Here is a 24,391-nt window from a genome sequence, read left to right as displayed (position 1 = left end):
TCCATTCAACTGCATGTATGCATAGCCAATTGTCTCTAAGAGCATCTCCAATGGCGGACGTCCGGTCGGACGTCGCGACGGGCGACCGGGACGTCCGCCATTGTGGCGTTTAGGGTCGGATACGGACGTCCCGTGAGGACGTCGGGTGTCCTCGGACGTCCCGGCGACGGGCGGGCGGACGTCCGCCATTGTGGCGTCCAGTCGGACGTCCCGTTTTTAAAATTTTTTTTTTAAAACTCTATATATACGGCTCGTTGAATTTTATTTCATTCGCACCACTTGTGTTAACAAGTTTCTCTCTCTACATCTCTAATTTCAAGTATATCTAGAATGTCTAGTGAAAGTGATAGCGAGAATGAGTTGGAGGTCGCTGTTGAAGGTGCGATAGAGAGGCTGCTACAACAGAGGTTGCAGCGGCGGCAGCAGGCGGCGGTACCTCGGCCGATCCATCGTCGAACTCAAGTACCCCGTGACCACATTGCTGCACATATTCGGTTGTATGCGGACTACTTCGCTCCGCAACCGCGTTTTGGGGAAGCCTTATTCCGGCGACGCTTTAGGATGCATCGTCCGCTGTTTCTGCACATCGTGGGTGCTTTAGAGAGAAGATACCTGTATTTTAGGATCAGAGAGGATGCAGCTGGCAAATCCGGACTCACGCCCTTGCAGAAGTGCACTGTCGCAATCAGACAACTAGCGTATGGAGGCGCGGCCGACATGTTCGACGAGTACCTCCACATTGGCTAGTCGACAGCCGTCGAGTGTCTGCAGAATTTTTGCGCGGGCGTGAGAGCGATATTTGGGGAGCGGTATCTTCGGAGTCCGAGCCCCGAAGACTGCCAGATGCTGATAGATATGCATGGGTCGGTGCACGGGTTCCCTGGGATGTTGGGCAGCATAGATTGTATGCATTGGGAGTGGAAGAACTGCCCCGCCGCCTGGAAGGGGATGTACACTACCGGCTTCAAAGCCAAGCATCCCACGATGATCCTTGAAGCTGTAGCTGACTACCGGCTGTGGATATGGCATGCTTATTTTGGAGTCGCCGGGTCCAACAACGACATCAACGTTCTCCAGTCGTCGCCCCTGTTCAACGCTCAGTGCAATGGCGTTGGTCCCGCCATCAGTTTCGTCGCCAACGGCAACCAGCATAATATGGGGTACTATTTGGCGGATGGAATATACCCAAACTGGCCCGTCTTTGTGAAGTCAATCAAGCATCCGCTCGGACAAAAGAAGACATACTTTGCGAGCCGTCAGGAAGCAGCGCGCAAGGATGTGGAGCGGGCATTTGGTGTGCTCCAGAGTCGGTGGGCGGTTGTGAAGGGTCCTGCACGGCAGTGGTATATTCCCAACATCGGCGATATCATGTACGCATGTATCATAATGCACAACATGATTGTCGAAAATGAAGCTGCGGAACTGACTCAGTGGACCAATGAAGATGATACTGGTGCAGGTCCAAGTCACGGCGTGGCCACCGCGAATGTGAATATGGGGGTACCTCATGGAGAGGTCGCGCGGCTGCGTGCATTTGCCGACATGCGGCAAACAGATGCCCATGTTCGACTTCAGCAGGATATCATCGAAGAGGTTTGGACTCGGAGGGGTTGACGTGATAATGTATGAAGTTTTTTTTATTAGTATGTAATTTTTTTTTTCGAATCATGTATGTTTTTTCCGATGAAGTTGTTAATTTTTCCCGTTCGTATTCTCGGTCAAATTTTATTTCCGTAAATGTAAATTGTTTTATTTGTGAATGTATGATTTTTTTTTATTGCGGGATGTCCTAGTGGGAAGGGCGGACATAGGAGGGGATGTCCTAGTGACGTGGCAGTGGGATGGGAAGTCCTAGTGACGTGGCAGGATGTGTTTTTGGGATGTCCTAGTGGGATGTCCGCCCACTGGAGATGCTCTAAGTACTCCTTCCGTCCCTTAAATTTTATATATTGATTTTATAATAAAATGTGAGTTGGAATGTGTTAATGAAATATGAAGTCCACTAACAAAAATAATAATAAAAAAGTAAAATGTAACAAATTTAGGGGAAATGACAGAAATAGAAAAATATGATAAAATTTAAGGGACGGAGGGAGTATATGCTTTTTTGGGAGAAGGAAGTTGTTTGATTACTTTGTAAGATTTGTATAGTCATAATTTTATCAAGATTTCATTATTTTGGTTCTAAAGCTTAAATTGTACTAGTACTCTCTCCGTTCCACTGAAGATGGTCAACTTTTCTTTTTGATTTGTCCCAACCAAAATGACTAATTACTAAAAATTGAAATACCTTTATCTCTACTTCGTTCCTTCTCTTCCTTCACTGTCTTCACTTAACACATAAAATAAAGCTGCATAAATCTTATGCCGCCCAAGGAAGGGCCATGGCTTGGGATGGAGTGAGAGCATCCACAACCGTGCTCTTGCCAGCGGCACGGTTGTGGGCCCGGGCGGTACTATTCATGCCTGCTCTCTGGCAAGAGCACAACACCCACAACTGTGCTCTTCCGCAAGGACGAGCACAATTAATATAAAATTCAATTACACAAAAACATTTTCATAATACTAAAATTCATTAAAAAAACCACAATAAAATAACAAATTACAAATAAAATAAAAAGACATAATTAAAATCCTAAAAATTAAAAATTACATAATTAAAATACTAAAAATTAAAAATTACATAATTAAACTCCTAAAAATTAAAAATTACATAATTATTGGCTAATATAACCCGAGGAAGACTACGCATCCGGCGGCACCAACCCCAATTGTTTTTGGAGACCCAATATCATGGACTCGTGCGTTTGAAGTTGCGTGGGGGTCATAGTTGACCTATCGGCCAAATTGAGTTGGGCCAAAAGGGCCCACAACGAGTTGTTCGGGGGTGGAGGTGGAACATAGGGTGCGGGTTCGGGAGCAGGGGCAGATAGAGTCGCGGCGCGACGTCGTTCGGCCGCCGCCTTCTTCCTACCTTGCGGTCGGCGTCGGGAACCGCTTGGTTGGGCATCGGGGCTACCCAAGTTAGCTTCGGCGAGTTGGCTAGCCACTTCTTCGCCGGCGTCGGATAGGGATGCCGACCGTGAGCGTTTGGAGGAGCCGCTAGAGGAGGATGTTATGCCTCCCTTATACTTCGGGTGCGTCCGCGTCTCCTGCCAAACGTTAAGATATTTGAACGACTTACCGTTCATGGATTGGTAGGTGCTCAGCGAGGCGGTGATGATGTCGACCTCGCTTCGGCCGCTCCCGGCATTCCGGGACTCCTGGATAAAATAGCCGTTGAACTTGCCAATTTCTTCGTTGGCTCGGCCGATGCAGTTGCGCACCATACTCTCGTTGCGCTCGATCGTTCCCGGCGGCCGGTGTGCATTGTACCGGCTAGAGACGCGCCACCAAAAGTGATCGCCGGATTGGTTCGTTCCAACCACCGCATCTTCGGAGATTTCCAAGTACGCCTTGAACAATCTTTCCATCTCCGCCGGTGAGTACGGTGTGCGGACACCGGCGCGAGATGGAGGATTCGGCATTTGGGAAGGGGCGCGAGGCCTAGGCTCCGGTGTCCACCCGTAGCGCCCATCGGAGGCACCTTGATCGTCGATTGGGTATGGCCGGTAGCCACTCGGAACGCCCGAATCTTGGGTGAGAGGAGGGGCCGAATATTCCGTTTCCGGACTATGAAACGGTTGCGAACCGAACCATTCGGGGTTCCAACCGTGAGAGCCGCTTGGGTTGTCGTCGTTACCGGACATAGTGGTGTTGTAGGGTGTGAGAGGAAGATGAAAATGGATATGAGAGATTGATGATGAGAATTGTGTAGTGAAAGTGTGAATTTTTTGGAGTGAAATTGAGGGTATTTATAGATGAAAGTGTGTATTTTTGGGGTAAAAAAATAAAAAAAAATTAAAAAGTGGGGAAAAACGGTTATAAACGGATATAATTTTTTGGGGAAGTGAAAATTTTTTTTTTATTTTTTATCGATTTTTTTAATAAAAATCCGATTTTAAAAAAAAAAAAAAAATGTTTGAAACCAACGGCTATGCCGTTGGCGAATGGGAGACCGCCACGTGTGCGTCCGCTGGCACGGACGTGCTCGATACATCGAGCAGCGCCGTGCCAGCGGCGCGGTTGCAGCGGTGGCGGTCCTTCGCCTTGCCGCTGGCACGGACGGCGGTGGCGCCAACCGCCACCGCTGCGGATGCTCTGAGTAATAAATATATGTATCTTAATGCCAATGCATATTAGTATTAGTGTTATTTTTGGCGTATTCAAATAATCAAAATGGTGTTTGAGCACAATTATTTATACTTGCGGACACCATACTTTAGTGACTTCGATTTAACATCCATCATTTATTTATATCCACGTATTCTAAAGATTCTACACTAGTATTTAAGTTTTTACGAAAGTAGCAATAAGATTAAGTTTCAATATTTTAGAATTTGTTGTGAAGTCATAGTCGACTAGCCCAACACATGGGCTTTTGGACTTTTGGTTATGCAAAATGGTTCTTCACTAATCACTATTGAACAAATTTTCTCTTTTGGACTACTATTTAAAATTTTTGAACCAATTTTCTTTTGTTCTATGAGAAAGCTAAATTTCTTTTGTTTTCAGTGTCACCCTATTTCTACAGATTTATTAAATTTGATTAATTCAATAAAGTAAAAATAAAATAGAAATGAAACATGCGTACAACAATATATATGTATACTAAATTAAAAGTATCGATTGATCCAATGATCTAAAATAGTACTCCTATAATATAAACAGTGCCCAAATCAATGTAGCAGTGAATCTTCACGAGTAAGTATAATGTCTAAAAAGACCAGAGTGACAATCCTAACACCAAAAAATCAACACAACATAGTAAAACTCGAAATGCAAAAACACACAATAGTATCACATCACGTCTGACCAACTTATAGCACTCATCATATCTGAAAAATATGAGCGCTTTAATGCACATGAAATTAGTCTAACATGTACTTAAAGAAACAATTCTTCTCTCGAACCACCAATAAATGCCTCCTCCTATTCGTTATTTTTAATTAATCGAGTGCTAAATAACTTACTCAAAATATCAAAATAGAATTCGACATTTAATTGTGGATTCATCTTTTCACAAATCAGGACTTTTTTTTACTACGGAAGAAGAATGAAGTATAACAACATTTAATAATTTGGATATTTTAAACTGTGATATAGTAGTATTTAGATTTTACATCAATATTTGAAGAACTAAGTAGTTGGTGAAAGGAATTTTCAATGAAAAAAAATGCCCCAACATGGCAACACCAAATACCACTTTAGGACCACTTTAGGATGTTGTAGAGATCATCAATTTAGTTCGTCTTACTCAATATTTCCACTTATATATTTTGAACTAAATCCTCCTATTCCCGTTCCTCATTCAAATATTCAACTATATTTTTTCTCTACTTACTTCACTTAACAACTCCTTCTAAAATCTGGTGTCACTCAAGAATGTAGATTTTGAGTGGGACGAAGGGAGTACATAATTGTTAAAGTAATAGGTAGATAAAAAGAAAAGGTGATTGAAGTATTGTTAGTGGAGAATGAATCCTCCATCACTAAAGAAAAAATGTTTTTTAAAAGAGAAAGTTCATAATTTAAAGGGACGAGACAATATGAAAATAGTTCATATTGTTAAGGGACAGATGAAGTATTATAATAAGATAAATTCCAACTGACCATAGTTTACATACAATAATATCTTAGTCTTAAACATCTCGAAGGGAAAAAATCAACATGACATCGACCACACGTACCAAAATTGATCGCACCTTGACTTTGTATACAACAATTAAATTTTCTAAATTGGAACCATGTATACCAAAGTCGAGTACCTCGGGCCTTTGCATTGCCCAACCCTCCCCCAGTACCCATATAGTTGGGAAAACCATGCTTATAGAAAACCATTTCTATAATTTTGTATGAAAAATAAAAGAGTACAACTCCTTTTTTGTCCAAAACATATGGTCAAATTACGAATTTTGTCCATAACATTCATTTTCAGGTTTTCGGGTCCATAACATACGAAAATCGCTCTCGGTTAGGTCCTTTTTGGACGGCTCCGTTAAAATACGCAAGTCAACCGTTACTTAGCAAAAGTTTGACTAAATTAAACAAAAAACTAGATTATTAGTGACTAAATAATTTGCTAATTATTTTCTTAAAAAACACCAATGATCTTTTTTTCTTAAAAACCAATTATCTGCCTTCAACTCTCATTTTCAAAAGAAGAAGGCAAAGCGTCGTTCTCACTTTCAGGGCGATACATTCCAACTCTTAGGCGATCTTCCGGCGATTCGAGGCGATATACCATTGTTCCAGCCATGAGTTGGGAATCGCCGTCGCGAAACCCACCTGAACCCGAGAATGAAGGCGAGAAGGGTCATGGTTCGTGTGTAGCTAACCCTAGTCCCAAAGATGGGTTGGCCTCGTTGAACCTTAGCCCCGTCGCGGAAGTCGAAGTGGAGCTACATTCCGGTAATTACGGGTCTATGTCAAACCCTAATTCTTCGAAGGCTGACCGACGACCTCCGACTGACGCCGATTTTCCCAAAGTAGAGAGGAGGACGAAGATGAGACTCGACCACTCGGTTTCTCTTAAGCCGCCACTTCCTCTGAAGGAGAAGGCTGCTGCTTTTTCTTCGAAATTCAATTTGAGTTCGCTAGTTGAAATCTTTAGAGATAAGCCGCCATTTGAAATTCCAGTTCCACGCCCTCGAAATCCACTTCGAGAAGGTTAGTTTCGAACTGGGCATATGAGTTATTTGTTGCATGTAAAAACTAGGGTTTGCAATAATTGGAATAGATTGAATTGTGGTCCCATAGAATATGTATGTAAGTGTGGTCCCACCGAATATAGATTGAATTGGTGGTGAGGAAAACAAGTGGATGGTCTGGTTGTAGGGAAACCAGACGACAAGGATGAATTTTTTTGTCTTGATATGTGTTGGACTAATAGGGTTTGTTGTGTATAAATGTTGGACCACTTTATGTTTTTATTGTTTACTTATGGTTGACACCTTTGCTTACAGATGATACATTCACTACGAGGATCCACTACAATGGTGTTATGGAGACATTGGAAGGGGGTAGAAAGCGGTATGTAAATGGTGAGTGTGATTACATTCATAAATGCGATATGGACAAGTGGTCAAAACTGGAGGTTGATGATGCTCTGGAGAAACGGGGGGTAGATGTCAGTGGTTTGGAGTACTTCTACCTGTGGCCAAGGATGTCTTTGTGGTGAAAAAGGACACAACAAGAGGAGATGTCCCTAAGCCACTGATGCTGCCGATGCGCCTAATGGTATTTCACTAACATTGACTCTTCTTGAATTCTGAGTTTTTTATTTGTTGTGCTATAATCTATTCACAAAATTAGTTTGATTCATTGATTATTGTTTTATAGAGCCAACTGTGAGAAAGAAGCGGAATCGTGCCGAGGAACTACCAAAGTGCAGTTTGTGCCGCCAGCCGGGACACAATAGGGCACTTTGTCAAAGTACGATCGCGAACATGCTTCCCGAAGGAGGTGCCTCTTCCTCTAACCCTCTCAACAAGAAACGTGGTTCATCCTCACTCACTCGGAAGAAGAAAGGAGGGAAGAAAACAGATTGATGAAGAAAACAGATTGATTTAGTGTGATCGGTTTTTTGTCATGTAACATATACAATGAATACTTGCTGGTTTTCTTGCCTGTTGCTGGATTGTTGGTTTTTGGATTTGAGTGTTGTTTTGTTTTGGTATGTGAAGATGCAACCAGCTGCAAGTAACGTAACGTTTGTTTAGGACCAGTTTGAAGTACTTTATGAATATGAAGGATGGCTTTCGCATGTATATTTTTTGCATATTTATGCCCCAAATTCCAAACCCAATTTCAAACAAGAACATGTTCGAATGCCAAAGAAGAAGAAGCAAGCAAGCTAGCTCAAAAATGCATCGAACTCAAAATACAAAATTCAGACAAAACGGTATGTGAAGATGCAACCAGCTGCAAGTAACGTAACGTTTGTTTAGGACCAATTTGAAGTACTTTATGAATATGAAGGATGACTTTCGCATGTATATTTTTTGCATATTTATGCCCCAAATTCCAAACCCAATTTCGAACAAGAACATGTTCGAATGCCACAGAAGAAGAAGCAAGCAAGCTAGCTCGCAAATGCATCGAACTCAAAAAACAAAATTCAGACAAAACTAGGATTTTCATCAAATTAATTCACCATACAAAATAACCCAACAATAACTACAAAACATAGAGCATATACAACAACATACACTAATTTCTCCAATTTTGCCTTCATTTCTGCTTAATTTCGTCCAACATCAACTCTACAACCTCAATGTTTTCATTAATTTCTGCTAAAACCAACCCTAAATCAGAAGCAACAACTGAGGTTGACGAAGAAGAGGCTTCGCCTTGATTAATGTCGCTACTGACGATTCGGAGTGCCGCTACCTCCTTACAAAAGCAGCGCAGACTCCTAAATCGAAGGTCGCACCAACCGCCGTTGTCGCCGGAATTGCCGCTGGAAGTCGACCGATGCATTTCAAACGGTTTGTCGGTGTGTTGCAGAAATGAGGGAAACCAGACGAAGAATTAGGGTTCTTCGCTGATTGTGTGGGGAAGAAAGAGAGTAAGAGTAATACAAGAACAAAATGTTAGTGTTTTTTATTTTTTAATACAATTAATAAATGTTAGTGTTTTTTAAGAAAAAAAGAAAATTGGTGTTTTTTAGAAAATAATTAGCAAATTATTTAGTCACTAATAATCTAGTTTTTTGTTTAATTTAGTCAAACTATTGCTAAGTAACGGTTGACTTGCGTATTTTAACGGAGCCGTCCAAATAGGACCTAACCGAGAGCGATTTTCGTATGTTATAGACCCGAAAACCCGAAAATGAATGTTATGGATAAAATTCGTAATTTGACCATATATTTTGGACAAAAAAGGGAGTTGTACTCAAAATAAAAAAAATGAAATGTTTATAGAAAAGAACTTTAATTATAGAAATCGTACTAGTACATAAAAATAGCGCAGTCATTCTGCGTCACAAGTCTGTCAAAAAGTACTCACATTGTAACCCTAGTGTGTCTTTCTCTCTCCACAAATACCCTCCCGCCACCTCTCCCCGCCGCCGCCACCACCACCAAATTCACCTCACTCTGTTTTTACCTAAATTCATTTCCAACAATTAATTCGCCCGCATAACTTTGATTGTTGATTCCCAAGCAAGGAAGGGGATGGGGGAGAGTGACGGCAGCATTAGTGATCAATTCGATAGCCACAACGACGTCGTTGTCGGCGCCCCCTCCAAGTCGCCGTGGAAGACCCCCGCCGCTGTTTCTCCAGCAGCGGCCTCCGATTCCGAGTCCTGGCCCGCGCTTGGCGACGCGCAACAGCGCCCCAAGTGCAACGGGGTTATCGATTTCAACTCCGCCAAGTCGCCGCCAGCTCAACCACAGGCTGATGCTGATGGTGGTGAACCTCCGGTGATGCGGCCGGTGAGTGTTGTAGCTTCGCTGCTTCTTAATTTCATTTTTATCTCTCTCAATGCAGGTTGTTTTAGTCCAAATTTGTTGTGTCATTGTGCATGCAGTCTGATCGGGAATAGATATTATATAAAGTATGAACATCGGAAACAAGACTTAGTATTGTGAAATGAGGAATAATTTTGTAAGCATTTGAGGTTTCATTATCAATATAGCCGATAAATGTATACTGTTTGAATATATAGTAGTTACTTATTTTTAAGTTGGAAAATGAGTAAATGTATAAAATAAATCCTTTTAAGTCCAACAAAAACCTGAAAAAGTTTTCTATTTCAATTGTAGCAAAACGTTTTGTTAACATTGCCGTGAGTTGAGCTATTATGGGCCAATATTAAAAAACTACTCCCTTCGTCTCACCTTATTTGATGCGTTTGAGCACATGATTTAAGAAAATGGTGTTTAGTGAGTTTGCTGAGTGAGAATAAAACTGGAGAGACCAGCTTTGCTTTGGATTGGAATCACTCACATTTGAATGTTGTAATTTTCCTGCTCTTTTAAAAAGCTAGCCAATTAAATACACATATTATTACTGTATTAGTTATTGCAGCAGCTTCCCTGACAGTTATTTGCTCGTCTTTCAGGCTCCAGAGCAGCAGAAGTTCCATGGACGAGGCAATATCAGATCCCCCCGGAAGCCCACTTATCAACAAAAAACTGGTTCCAAGCACCATGGCCCAAATGGTGCATCTCCATTACCTGTGCCCTTACCCATTTATCCACCACTTTTTCATACTATGGTTCCCATTCCCCCTAATTCAGCTCCTGGATACCCTTATCCATTCCCTCCTGGAGGTTTTCCCAGAGTTGATGGTCGGTTGGTAAAGCCTGGTGGTGATGCTACTTCAAAACCCTTTGTTCCTCCAGTAAATGGGGACATGCAGACTTTGCCACGTGCTAATTCAAATTCTCATGATTTCAGTTCTGTTGAAAGAAAGCCTAATGTAAAAGAACAGGATGGCCAAATGAATCCTTCGTGGAATAATCAAAGGCCAGCTGGTTTTAACAACAACTTCCATTTGCAACCACCGATGGTTCCGAGACCTTTCATAAGACCTCCATTCCTTGTCCCTGCAGGCTTCATTGATGGAGCAAACTTCCAAGGTATATGAATGAATTAATTAAATATGATGCTGTCAGTATGTGATAATTTGTAATCCCTAACAAGGTTATCTGTTGTACAGGTCCTCCAGGAACTGTATATTATTTTCCTGCTCCTCCTTCGGGCTCTGTGAGAGTACCGTACCCTCCAATTTTCGTTCCACATCCTTTGAGCTCTGGAATTCCAATGCCGCCGCCTTCACCAGTCTTAGCTTTGAGGGCTAAAATTGTGAAACAAATTGAATATTATTTTAGGTGAATTGAAAGATCCCATCCTTGCCAATGCTTCAACATTACTGCAATGCTAATGGATTACAAAATTAACATTTTCAAACTCCCCCATCCCCCCAACAACGTACAATTGGAAGAGTCTTATTCAGTCTGTGGAGTGGAGTATGTTATACTGCTTTACTGAGGAGTTATGATGTTAACCTGTTTGTAATGAATCGATGGATTGTATAATCGAACATGTGGAGTCTAGTTTAAAATTTTAAATACGTCAATATTGAGTGGTCATGATAATTATTCAAATGATGCATCTGTGTCCTGAACCTCCCACGTTTTCATTTGGAACAGTTCATAATTCAAAAGAAATTATGATGAGTAGGACGTGCTACTATCTTAGTGGAACTGTCCTTATGCTTTGCTAATTACACTAGTTAATTGTTTTTATGTCGCAAATGATGATGACTGAGCTTTCAGAGATTACTATTTTTGGCAGTGATGAGAATCTGCAGACTGATCCATACTTGATTTCCTTGATGGACAACCAAGGCTGGGTGCCAGTGTCAGTAATTGCTAACTTTAAAAGGGTAATATACTAAAAGTTCATGTACATGATATTGCATGCCACCGACACATTTTGGTAGGGTAAGCACAAGTTGGATTATGTTATCTAAATTTCTTTTTCAGGTTAAAAGAATGGATGCAGATGTACCGTTTATTCTGGATGCATTGCAGGCTTCAGAGGTCATCGAAACACAGGTCAAATAACATGCTTCTCTTGAGTTCCTCACAATCAGTCCCATACATTTCTTGCTTTTGCCTCATAAACTTTCCTTGTGATTTTCCTTTTGTATTTGGCCATTTCTCTGAATAAACTTCTCTTGCTTTGGTTTTCAATCACTGTAGGGTCAAAAGGTAAGGAGGCTCAATGAGTGGTCAAAGTGGATTCCGACCTCTGCTGATCACCAAATTTCTCCTGGTTCAAGTGATGGGAAGAGTGATGGTATCACTGAAAATAGAGGTGACTGCGCTGAAGGCTTAAAGGAAGTACCTTCATCAAATGCTCTGGGTCCCATGCAATTAGGTGAAAACTGCACAAGTGAATCAGTTGGTGACAACACTGATCAAAACAGGGGTAAGGCTTCTTACAGTGGTAAAACATCTGGAAATAATTCAATCATGGGGATGGATTTTCATCTTGATAATATTACATATGAACTGAACTGGATAATGAATAAAATTTACCAGATATCTCACAAGGGGCTGACTCAGCAAAGTCAAGTGTTGATAAAAACAGCAAAAACCAAAGTATGCAGACTAATTCGCGCCACAATGTGCACCTGAATGACTTATCTAATGATTTTTCAAGCACATTTTTGCTTGACGAAGAGCTGGAACTCGAGCAGGGAACAGAAAGAAGCGATAGACCTTCTACCTTGGAGAGGTAATTCCTGCTTTCTGCAGTCTCTTGATAAGTTTCTGTGTTTTGAAAAGAATATAGAAAACTCAGATTGGATTTTCTGCTTTCTGCAGTCTCTTGATAAGCTTCTGTGTTTTGGAAAAGAATATAGAAAACTCAGATTGGATTTTCTTAAAATTGTTCAAAACACTTAAGTTTGTTCCAAAGTCCAAATGGTAATTAGAATGGAACAGTTTAAGATATTTTGGTCTATCTTTAATGTACGGTTTTATATTTGTACCTGGAACAGTGTAATTTCCATTGGTTTGTTTATATGTTTATTATTCTCCCTGATTGTCATTTTGATACTAACAATTATAAGGGAAACTTTGTATCTATTATTCTTTCATTTTCACCTTTTCGACCTCGCTCTGGCGTTTTATTGGTATGGTGTCATCTTTTTAATTGCTACTCATTATTTTTTATATATTGTCAATTCTGAAATATTTTCAGTAATCAAATGTCATCCATATTGAACTGCACAATATTTTTTTGTTGTACAATTTTTTTTATCATTTCACATCCTATCAGTTGTGCTCAAGGGCGTTACTTGCCTCTACAAATCAGGTTTGACGATGAAGATGAAGAGGTCGTCATGGTTAACGATCAAGCAGTTGAGAAGCTTGTGATTGTCACTCAGGTAAGGCCACTCTTTTTGGATGCACAGGTTGTCTGCTGATCTAAGTGTGCAGAGATAATTGATGCCTGTTTTTGTGGCAAATTTCAATTTTTTTTGTTCCTTTAATTCACAATATTTCAAACTCATGCTAGGATGAAGACTTCCTCAAGGGTATTGTTCCTTGTTTAAATCTGATTAGCACTAGAGGATATTATCTTCCTTATGCAGCTCAGCTCAGCTAAATTTGCATCTTACCCTCTTAGGGATACTATCTGACCAGTATAATGAAGGCTAACAGCCTAACTCTAGGGGTCAGAATATTTACGTTCTCTGTAATTTGATTGTGTTATCCTCCATCAAAGGACATGGCCCTAACTATGCGTGTGGTCACCCCATAACTTTCCAAAGACTGGCCCTTCTTGCACCGTGGCAATATTGAGTGGATCATTGCAGAGATGTGCAACACCTTTGGTTTCAGACGAGTTGGATAACCTCAAAAGTCTCCATTACTTGGATAAATTTATTGTTTTATATAAGGCATCACTGGTTGAAATCTATATTTGTACTTGGAGTATGTCAGACTCAGATATATGTGTATGTAACTTAATTTTTAATGTAAAAGTCCGATTTGCCTTATTTAGTTAAGGGAATTGAATGATTTAGAACTAGCTCATGAGATTGTATGGTGCAGAATAGGCGAAAAGGTGAGAGACCTGGTGAGGAATCGGAGGCCGTATGCAGTGAGCTTCAATCTGCTATGATAAATGATGGGCTCTACTTTTATGAGCAGGTATTAAGATTGTTTTATCTGTTTCGTGTTGCTCTTGTATAAAAAGTTGCTGCAGCATTCAATGTCATCAATTTGCAGGAACTAAAATCCCATAGATCTTATAGTAAACTCAATGAGCCTATCATCGGCAGCAGAGATGAGAACTCCAAATACTTTGCTGGTGATACTTCTCTGATAAATCCAAGAGCTGTTGATTGCTCTACTGGGGGAAGTAGCAGTGAAGGACATGGAAATTCTAATTCTCGAAGGAAGCAAAACAAGAGCAATTCCAAACATCACTCCATTCATAAGCAGCGGCTCTTCCCTGGCAACTTCAAATCTCATGGAAGTGGGCGGAACTCCCATGGAATAGTTTCTGAAAGTTCTCCTAGTGATGCTATTGGCTTTTTCTTTGGTTCAACACCTCCAGATAGTAATACGTGAGCATCAAATTTCTGTCTTCTTCATTTTCGTTATAAACTATGCTATGTGAAGGAACGGTGAAGGGTAAGCTCTATTGTGATTGTCTTCTGACCGCAATGCTTCTACTTTTGCTTCAGAGTAACCATTTGCTGGCAAACTCCACTTGACTTAACTTGTGCTAAACTTTATTTTGCAGGCTGAGGCCTTCAAAATTGAGTGCTTCTCCTCACAGCCATTTGTTAGGAAGTAGTCCACCAGTTGGATCAGTGCCAAAGCCATTCCCACCATTTCAGCATCCAAGTCATAAACTTCTAGAGGAAAATGGTTTCAAACAGCAGCTGTAAGAAAATTTCACTTATTAAGTGAAATTGCTGCTCTAAGTTTGCATGCTTAAATTTACACTTCCCTGCAAAATTCCATGGTTGTGCCTAAGTTTTTCTCGAAATGTCCTCCAGTATTCAACTAAGTTTAAGAGCATTTTCTCAGGTACAAGAAGTATAACAAGCGCTGCCTTGCTGAGCGGAAGAGGATGGGTGTTGGTTGTAGCGAGGTATCTTCATTAACTTTTGATCTTGTGCTGTATATTTTTATGATCTTTTTCAAACATGCCCATATATTAAGAGATGTCTTCTTTAATTAACCAATCTCTCTTCATCTTGGAATACTTTTTCCTGCATTTTTATAAGTGTAACCTAGCCTAATTTAGAACTGTATGACATGACAAACTAAAATTGGCAAAGGGCAATTTCAGTGGTTGCTTTAGGTTTCGTACAATTTCAGATTGGCTGTCAACTGTAATTTTAGTCTACACTGGTGTTCCCAGATACTTTGAGCCCTTTTTTTCTACCAGGCTTCAAGATGCTATTTCTTAAATTTTTTGTAAATGGTATCCCTAAATCTGAAAGGCCAGCATATCATATATTTCAGAATTATGTCCTTTCAAGTTTCAGCATGACAACAGAGAAAATAACAAAGAAAAGAAAATAAGTCCCTTGGTTTGTGGTAAAAGATGCATGTAGCACCATCTTTCTAAAGACAGCCTCTGAAAACCTGTTCACCAGTCATCATTTCCCTGGTTGGTAAGGGTAATAGTTCATTTTTAATGCCAAAAGGTACCAGACTATATGAAAGGCTGGGGTGTGAATCGTCGTGTTGTTAAACAAATCGCGGTGTGAGTCGTGAGACCCAAAACCTGATACTTGGCTTTTCTAGTTTCATCTAAACTTTTCGTGTCATATCAAGTTCCTTGTTCTGATAGTTCATCTGTATATGTCTACTCCAATGTGCCAGGTGTTGCGACCAAAGAATCCTGTCACTAATGTAAAATGTATGATCTTTTCTCATGTGTAAGTACTGATGTTTAATGACATGGAACTCCATAATTGCAGGAGATGAATACTCTTTATAGGTTTTGGTCATTTTTTTTGAGGGACATGTTTAATCCTACCATGTATGCTGAATTCAAGAAGTATGCTATAGAAGATGCTGCTGCTGGTTGTTACTATGGAATGGAGTGCTTGTTCAGATTTTATAGGTGGGGTTTGAGTTTTGTTTGACACATAAGGATCCTTGATTTCCTTGCATTTTTCTCATGGGCAGTTTCTTGTTCAATGTAATTGCCTCTTGTATGCTGAATCTCAACTTACCCTTTTTGTTCTTATTTTATCTATGTAAGTTATGGCTTGGAGAAGGAATTTAGACGGGAAGTATATGAGGACTTTGAACAGCTTACACTTGATTCTTATAAGAAGGGGAGCCTGTATGGTTTGGAGAAGTACTGGTAATCTCGATTCCTTCCCTTATCATATTTCTCATACACCACATCACAAACACCTTCGATTACAGGGAAAAACTAAGTACCTTCCAAAAGGATGTCACGTCGCCAATTTCATCCCAGTCCGATTTTGTTACCTTAATTCATAGCCTTCACTTCCTTTTGATATGCAACAATAAGTTGGATGATTTAACTTCAAAGTCTTGTGCTTAAAATGATAGAATGAAGTGTCATGAGGTAGGTCATTCTGGTGTCACAATGCCATTTTCTTATGATGCAGGGCATTTCACCATTACCGGGCGGATGATGAACCAGTGGTGAAACATCCAGAACTGGACAGACTGCTTAGAGAGGAATATCGTAGCATGGACGACTTCAAACAGGAAAAAGCTAAGAGTAAAAGAGGTTAAGCATTCATATTATCACAGGTATGGTGAAGTGCCATCGCAAATTTTGGGAGAGAATTCTAACAGTCATATAGAGCAAATCTAAATCTGGTAGGGGTTCCAGTTTGTTTTTTTTACATGGGAATCAAAGCTGATTCCGTAAATACAAGTTGTCGACAAATCAGTCATCGAGATAAACAAGCTATTTGACCCCAGAACTTGTAACAGTTATTTTCTACTGCCTGCCTGTTGAGGGAGGCACTCTGTTTCTAAAGTAGATTTAACATGTACTTATAAATTACAACAGACGACTTGATGAGGTTTTTTTTATTAATAGAACATGAAACTCTTGTAACTTGTATCCTAATTTGTTGTTATTGGTTCGCAACATATAAACTTGTCATAACTAGCGATTAGTTGTTGTGAATGACAGATCGTTTATGTTAATGGTAACGTATATAGAATCTTGGCGCAATAATTTTCATAATATATTCGACATATACTAGAACTCAATTTCTGAAGAAATTCCCTGATTGCCTTCACATTGCAATTCAAGTTTTCTAATTAGTAGGCCCAACAGTGGTGATAGATGTCACACTCAATGGCGACGAGATTTTAAGAGATATATTGTGAGTTACGTGAAGAAAGAAAATACAGTTTTATAGTCTATTAATGTGATAACTTTTACTAAAAAAAGAAAATATAACATTTTTTTGGGGGTCATGTTGAAGACCTTGACTGACGAAGTAACCGCAAATTGGTCTTATCTCATGCTATTAAAGACACAAACATTGAGATCATCATAATGAACAGGCAACCTCCAAGGTAAGCTGAGCACTAATACGATTCCTGGAAAAACCCCAAGTGTGATACATAAACATGCCAGATCGAAGAATGTTTCGTGGTACTATGGAAATAGTTCCATCATAAAGGTGAAGTTGCTTTAGAATCAACAATGAGGCCTTCCTAGTGACAAGCAGCAGTTACCTGCTCTGCACAACAAGATCCGAAGCAAGCTCGTCCAGCACCAACTTTCAAACACTCATCAAGCCTTCGATAATTATGAGGCCAATGGATTCGCAACACAGATTTTAAGCATGAGGGGAATGAGAACATGATACCAAAAGTAAGATTTTTTTAGACCTAAGCTTGCCAAGAAGTATGGAAAGTAAATTTGAGAAATCAGCTCAAGGAAAACTTATCAAATCCACAATTTTCAACCAAAGATGGGGGACCATATGAAAGTTGAGGGGTCAGTTGAGAAAGTCAACCACCAGAAGAATTACTTTACTGTTTTTAATGAAGACTGTAACTTTTTAGACCCAAGCACATTACTCATTCAAAAGCATCTTTCTGAAAAATCTGATTCAAATAACAGAATAAATGATGTGGGGTTAGGGGGGGGGACCCTGAAAGTATTAGTCAACATCTCATGTGCAATGAACAAACAGCAAAGAATTGGCAGTTGCACTGATATGCTATTAGTTGCCATGCTCTATAAGTTCCTGCAACAAAGCTGTTAAAAGATCAAAGTATTATGAATGTTAGTAAAATTCAAGGCATTGAAGATGCTAATCCATCCAGTCATCTACTTAGATATCAATGTTAGAAACACAAACAAGGATTAGATACTAAATGTAGTTTCTCAAATAAATCAAACTGAAGTTGAAAGTAAAGATACATACTTAACCAACACCCCAAATCTCAAGAGACACAGAAGTGTGAATCAAGTCACTAGTTATCAACCTTTTCGAAAAGTTGTTATTAGACTGAAATAGGACATTTTAGAAAATATTCAACATATAGAAGTAATAGATAGAGAAACAAGGTACACATTTTAGATTCTAGTCCTTAGGCAAATGGAAACTTTTTGCTACAAGGAAAGACTTCATTAGCATGATTGCCCGAACTTCAGAAGAATCCCAGAGTCCAAAACTAAAAGATTGATGCATTTATGAAGAATCTGCACAATGAAAAAAACATAAAAAACTAATTTGAAAAGCAAAACAATTTTTGCTCATAGAAACAAAAAGGCTGAAGCTGAGTCATAGTAAAAGTTTAACCATAAGAGGCATATTGCAAACTCTTAAAATCATGAAAATTGAAACTCAACTGCATTAAATTGTGAAATCTGGGAATGTAAATTACTATCAGAAGCATGTAGACGGTTACCAAACTAAAAATCAATGAGACCTGGATGAAGAGAACAAATATAATTTTTCGGCACTCGGCAGTATAAGCATGGCAGGAGTTCCAAACATAATTACACAAACACATATAAACTTCCACTACTGTAATCTAAAAGATCTCCAATGGAGGAGATGATCAAGAATTTTTAGTCCAACTGATTCTTTCTTCACCTATTTGTTGGACCCCAAGTTCCAGATTGAAAGTCTCTCCACTATATGAATATCGGTCAATTTCAATCAACTTAAATGTCAATCCACACAGCTCCAAACATATTATGGGTATGGCTGCAGACGTCTTCCTATGGCATGAGAAAACAATATTCACATTTAAGGGAGATCAGTTTCCTAAGCTCCATATTTTCATTATCCAGGATAACTAAAGACCATGAGTGAATATTAAATATGTTGTTGAGATTTGCATTATAACCATTTCCATTGGTAATATGGAAACAGAGAACAATAACTAGTAGGGAAAAATCCCTGTAAAGATTACCTAGTGTTCATGTTGGTGCCTAGGTGGAGGGGCAGGATATAGATTTCTACAAAAATTTGAGAACTCCATTTTTTAAACTAAAGAAATCATTTTCATCTGCTTCCATTAAGCAACAGAATTTACTAAAAAGCAACTACTGTGTAAGACACTCTAGAGTCGGTATGTAATTTGGCACACTAATTGATATGCTCAGGCATCACAACGAAAGTTGCTAGAATGTACAGACAGGAGTAATATAATAAGTATGAACGTACCTCCGCTTACCTAGTGACCATGACCCATATAGGGTGCCCCACCCTGATGTGGCCTTACACCACCCTGACCCATCTGTGGCTGGCCACCATAACCCCCTTGCATACCAGGTTGACCTCCATAGCCACCAGCACCCTGACCTCCGTAACCTGCATTGTTCATCATAGGTGGTACACCCTGTGGATTTCCAATCCCCCCGAGCAAATTGCCAATTCCCAATCCAGCCCCTTGAGTGGCCAGCAGTGCTGCCACAGCCTGTCCTATAGCAGCAGGGGCAACTGCTGGATTAAACCCTACAGAAGGAACAGCAGGTCCGGCACTTGGAGCCATCAAGTGTCCACCTGTATGCCCCACACCACCACTACCAGCATATCTCCCTTTCTTAGCTTGATGATGATAATACCCTTGGTGCCCCTGGTGATGATGTTGCTGCAGCTGCGGCTGCTGCTGACCATGCTGCTGGTTGAAGTGACCCTTGCTGTGTTTTGGGCCATCAATTGCTTTCTGGCAGTGCAGTATCTGACCCTCAAAATGCTTGTGCGGCTCATCCAGTGCCTTTTGCGCACTCTCAATACTCTTATACACAAACAAACAGAAACCCCTAGGCTTTCCAGTCTGTTTATCCAAACCCAAAGGCCCATCCTCGATCTCCCCAAATTTGGAGAAGTAGTCCAAAAGCTTTTTCGGCTCAAGTTCGGCAGACACATTGCTAACGTATATCTTCCTCTGTGTGTACTCCGACGTAGGTGGTACAGAAACGGACGGTGCTGCAGTCTGCACGGGAGTCTGAACCGGCCCAGCCGACGCCAGTTGGCAAGAAGTCATCCGGCCTTCAATCAACTTCTGAGGTTCCTTTAGGGCGCGGCGAGCCCCATCGCGGTTCTTGAAAAGAATGAAACCATATCCCTTCGATTTCCCGGTATTCTTATCTCTAACCACCTTACAGTCCTCAATTTCGCCATACTTCCCAAACACCGACGTAATCGTCTCCGCATTGGCATCCCAACCAAGGCCGTGCACAAAAATCTTGCAGTGGGCAGGGTCGGAGTCGGCCATCCTGTGCACAATCTCAGATAGATCTGGGTGTTTTTCAAGCGCTTCTTTGATTAGAAGAGTGAGCTGGTCCTTAGAGAAGGGCTCGAGAAGCTTCTCCAAAGGCTCTTCCTCAAAATCCTCATCCTCCCCTTGAGCACCAGCACCACCGCCATTCTCTGAAATGACGTTCTCGGAGGGCTCCTCTTTAATTTCAGCTTTAATTTCGGCACTCGTCTCCGGAATATCCTCGTCCTTGTGTTCCTCCATGTTGTCCGATTGCTCCTCTTCCTCGTCGACCGCTTCTTCTTCTTCTTCCTCCTCCTCCTCCTCCTCCTCTCCTTCCCCTTCTTCCTCTTCCTCTTCTCCTACTGTTTGCTCGGGCTCAACCTCCTCGACCTTGACCTCAGGCTCGGGCTCGGGCTCCTCCTGCTGCTCGATCTCGGGGTCCTGAGGGAGTTCAGCAGCGCGGGTTTTCCGTTTCCGAGCCATAGAAATCGGTGGGTTAGGGTTTTGTTTGGTGGTGGCTAGGGTTTCACGATAAATGGATTATGACAATTTGGGGGAAAATGAAAAGGGGAAACTTTACTAAACATAAAGGGAGTCTTATATAGGTAGATAGCTGCGAGACTCAAGTTTTACCTTTTTTTCAATATCATATGATTCATATCCAATATAGTGACGTGTATTTGATTTCTTATCACTATAAACTTATAAATTGTGAAGGATTTCATAAATGATATTTATTCGACTATTTACATTAACACAATACAAAACAGCTCATAATTATCCAAAATTATACTATTCCTAACATAGTGATCAATGCATAAGGCTATCTGAATGTTGTCTCTTATACTTCCCTTAACTGCCTCTTAAATTACTATTCTTGGATCTCACTGTACTTTTTTACTCCATCTCTTAACTAAGGGACAGAACCTGCAACCCTTCATCTCTTATTCGTCCCTTAACCGTCTCTTAAATTACTATTCATTCAATTTCATTTTTTAATTTTTATTTCCAACAAATTCAATTAATAAAAACACACTTCATTAAATAAAATAAAATTACAACATAAAATAAAAATACAACTTAAAATTCAAAAAAATAAAAAAAACACATAATTAAAATCCTAAAAAAAATTACATAATTTAAAATACAATTTTATAGAAAATAAAAAAAACTACTCCGTTGGCGAATCATCCCCCGAAGGCAGTGGAGGTGCATTGAAGCCACCTGGAGGCGGAATACCAAGTTGTCTTGCCATAAACTCAATTCCGGCAAGATAGACTTGGTATTGGGGAGGCGTCATGCGGGAAGTGTCCGCCATTGTGGCGATAATGTACATGGACATTACGGAGTTCGAGGGTGCCCCCGAGCCCGCCTGGCTTGATTCGGCTCGGCCCCTCCTCCCTCTAGCCGCCTTCGCCTTGCGGCCGACGGCACCCACGGGAGGACCCCCCCGGCATCGTCTGTCGTGCCCTCAACCTCCTGCGAGGCAAACTCTTGTGCGGCGCTGTCCGAACCGCCCTCACTAGACGAGTATTGGCCACCCGTCGTGTGCTTCGTGCGCTTCGAGGTCGAGCCCGAGCTGGACCGGACACCGCCGGCCCACCTTTCCTCGTCTTTGACGACCTCCCAAACATCGACATGTTTGAATTGTTTACCGGTGTCGTCGAAGTAGACTCGCAAAGCCGACCTCAGAATGTCGGCTCCCGTGGCTCCGCTTTGGTAATGAGCCGCTTCACTCTTGTAGATGGCGCATAATTTTTTGACCTATCTGTGGACTCGGTCAAAGTAAGTGCGAAGCATCTTAAATGTGCGGCGGCGGGACCCCTTCGGCTTAATCTCGTGGTAGGCCTCAGTGACCTTTTCCCATAAGCACTTCCAGGATTGTTGATTCCCGACGATGGGATCGTACGAGGCGCTGATCCAGGCGTTGTACACAGCCAGCGTTTCCTTGGGGCTGTACGGATGTCGGCCTAGATCCTCCTCCTCCCCCTCCTCGTCCGCCTCCGCCCTGGAGCTTCCACCGCCTCGGCCTCCTTCCGGAGTGGGTTCAACCGAATAATCCTCCCGAATCTGGGATAATCCCTGCGAATACCTCGGGGACGGAGGGGCGGGCGTATGCATCGACATCAAAATGGGGTGGTTGGTACCCCCGGCGTCGACGAACCCTGGGTGCCCGGCGTCGACGAACTGGAACCACCACCCAGGACATTGTACATGCCCCCCAGTCGCCGAACGAGTTGATGTCAAACCCATTGGAGCCGCCACCGCCAGAGTTTCCGTCGCCGGACATTTTGTGATAAGAGGTTAGATGAAAATTGGAGAGGAAATGAAGATGATTTGGGAAGAATAGATGTGTATTTGTGTATGAAACGAGGGTGAATTAGGAGTATTGATAGAGTAAATAATAAAATAAAAAATAAAAATAAAAAATAAAAATAAAAAATAAAAATAAAAATGGTAATATTAACGGTAATATTACTGTTTTTCGATTTTTTATTTTTATTTTTTTTAAATTCAAATTTAAAAAAATAATTTATTGCGTCAACGTGACGATGCCCACTCGCGGGCCGGCGAGTGGGCGTCACGCATGGCGCCGGAGTGCGCCACACGCGCGGGCGCGTGGCGAGACGGGACGCTCGGCGGGCTGGGGACGAGATGGGACTCTGTAACGCGTCTCGCCGCCGTCTCGTCCCGGCGTGACAGGTTACGAGCCACCCGCGTTACGCGTTGCGGGTGGCCTAATCACATCTTGATAAATAATCATAGACTAAAACATGGAGTTCACTATAGAAGCGTTTTGGTGGTTCACTCCGTTTTCAAATTCGTGTTATGAACTAAAACATTCTTACAGTGAACTAAAATGTCTTTATAATGAACTTCGTGCTTTCAGATTCAAAATTTGTTAGAACTCAATCTCAACCTTCCATTTTTTAATCTTCTAGTTAAGATTTGATCTCTAATAATAGCGTATTGGATTTTGTGAATGTAGTTAAGTTTTGCAACGATCAAGATTTTTTATTTTGTCAAAGTTTTTCTTTTTCTTTTTCTTTTACATTATTCAAAATGAGCTGAAGAATCTTCAATTTTATTTTTCTTTTTCTTTTACATTATTCAAAATGAGCTAAAGAATCCTTGAAGAAGAGATTGATAAGGTAGGATTTATGTTCAAATAATTATTGATTAACATTTCATAAAAATAGACCATTTAGGGTTGACACATGAAAGAGAAGAAAAATTAGTTGAAATTGTGTAATGAGTGATGGGGTCCATAAATAATAAAATAAAAAGAGAAAGGCGAAAAAAAATATCATAAATGGATATGAACAATTTTTATGAGACGAACGAAAAAAGAAATAGGAAGAATAATATATACTCCCTTCGTTCCATGTTAATAGATGCGTTTCATTTTTTTGCACTTGTTTTGAAAAAATAATAGATTAGTTTTTCCATTTTGGACCGTCCCTCGAAATTAGACAACGTCTATATAAGGAAAGTTTTGAACAAACACATATCACTAATAATGTGGACCCCACAATCTACTAACATTACTTCTACTACTTTTTTTCCCTCACTATTTCTATCTCTTTCTTATTTTACCAATTGCATATTTTATTAAAACCCGTGTCATATATAACTTTAACAATTTTTGGAGGATGAATAGAGTATGATTTTTTAAAATGAGTGCAGAAAATGAAACGTCTTTATTAAAGTGGATCGGCGGAATATATTGATATTTAATAATCATTTTGTTTTTTTTATGTGTACAAGAAGTGTCTAGAAGTTAGCAAGAGGAATTACAAAAGTAGAGAAAAGAGAATTGGAATTCTTGTAAGTAACGTTTGAGTCTATCTTTACACAAGATTTTAGTAGTAGGCTTTATTTGGGATCACTTTGATTAATTTGTTACATACTTTGAGTGTTATTTGATGTGATCCAATTTGATGATTGTGTTATTGTTTGAGAGGAGTAGGGAAAGCAAAATTAATTTTTTTTAGATATATGATATGATGTTGGCATTGATTATTCAAATCAATAGATTTAATAGTCTGATTTCGATGCGGCTAGTGTTTTAAAAATCG

The 24,391-nt window shown here is 40.5% G+C and overlaps 2 protein-coding genes across 5 annotated transcripts; one reads left to right on the top strand and one right to left on the bottom strand.

Annotated features, from left to right (window-relative positions):
* The first annotated feature begins 9,084 nt into the window (after positions 1–9,084).
* On the top strand, positions 9,085–16,698 carry LOC121751876 (la-related protein 1A-like). Its single transcript, XM_042146673.1, has 15 exons — positions 9,085–9,536; positions 10,166–10,685; positions 10,766–10,937; positions 11,404–11,494; positions 11,595–11,666; positions 11,814–12,042; positions 12,156–12,351; positions 12,934–13,006; positions 13,677–13,775; positions 13,854–14,194; positions 14,374–14,517; positions 14,664–14,727; positions 15,566–15,711; positions 15,853–15,957; positions 16,232–16,698. Exons 1-15 carry the CDS (start codon positions 9,276–9,278, stop codon positions 16,359–16,361), a joined length of 2,643 nt encoding a protein of 880 aa, XP_042002607.1. The 5' UTR covers positions 9,085–9,275; the 3' UTR covers positions 16,362–16,698.
* A 386-nt stretch (positions 16,699–17,084) lies between these two features.
* LOC121751877 (UBP1-associated protein 2B-like) lies at positions 17,085–20,890 on the bottom strand. 4 transcript variants are annotated; one of them, XM_042146677.1, is made up of 2 exons: positions 19,284–20,890; positions 17,085–17,853 (listed from the first exon to the last, which is right to left on the bottom strand). In XM_042146677.1, the coding sequence occupies exon 1, from the start codon at positions 20,793–20,795 to the stop codon at positions 19,284–19,286; it is 1,512 nt and encodes a 503-aa protein (XP_042002611.1). In that variant the 5' UTR covers positions 20,796–20,890; the 3' UTR covers positions 17,085–17,853. The 4 variants fall into 4 exon arrangements, with proteins under 4 accessions (XP_042002611.1, XP_042002608.1, XP_042002610.1 ...); XM_042146674.1 differs by having other exon boundaries at positions 17,164–18,300; positions 19,274–20,890; XM_042146676.1 differs by having other exon boundaries at positions 17,164–17,853; positions 19,274–20,890.
* Positions 20,891–24,391: the final 3,501 nt, after the last annotated feature.

This window comes from Salvia splendens, chromosome 10, assembly GCF_004379255.2.
Source record: "Salvia splendens isolate huo1 chromosome 10, SspV2, whole genome shotgun sequence".
Classification (NCBI taxonomy): Eukaryota; Viridiplantae; Streptophyta; class Magnoliopsida; order Lamiales; family Lamiaceae; genus Salvia; species Salvia splendens.
Note: the sequence above shows the minus strand (reverse complement) of the source record. Positions and strands in the feature narration are given on the sequence as shown.

Coding starts and splice junctions, on each gene's coding strand:
- LOC121751876 (XM_042146673.1), top strand. CDS start 9,276: ATGGGGGAGAGTGACGGCAGCATTAGTGATCAATTCGATAGCCACAAC. Junction 13,007..13,676: donor AGCTTGTGATTGTCACTCAG/GTAAGGCCACTC, acceptor TGTATGGTGCAG/AATAGGCGAAAAGGTGAGAG. Junction 14,728..15,565: donor TGGGTGTTGGTTGTAGCGAG/GTATCTTCATTA, acceptor CCATAATTGCAG/GAGATGAATACTCTTTATAG.
- LOC121751877 (XM_042146677.1), bottom strand. CDS start 20,795: ATGGCTCGGAAACGGAAAACCCGCGCTGCTGAACTCCCTCAGGACCCC.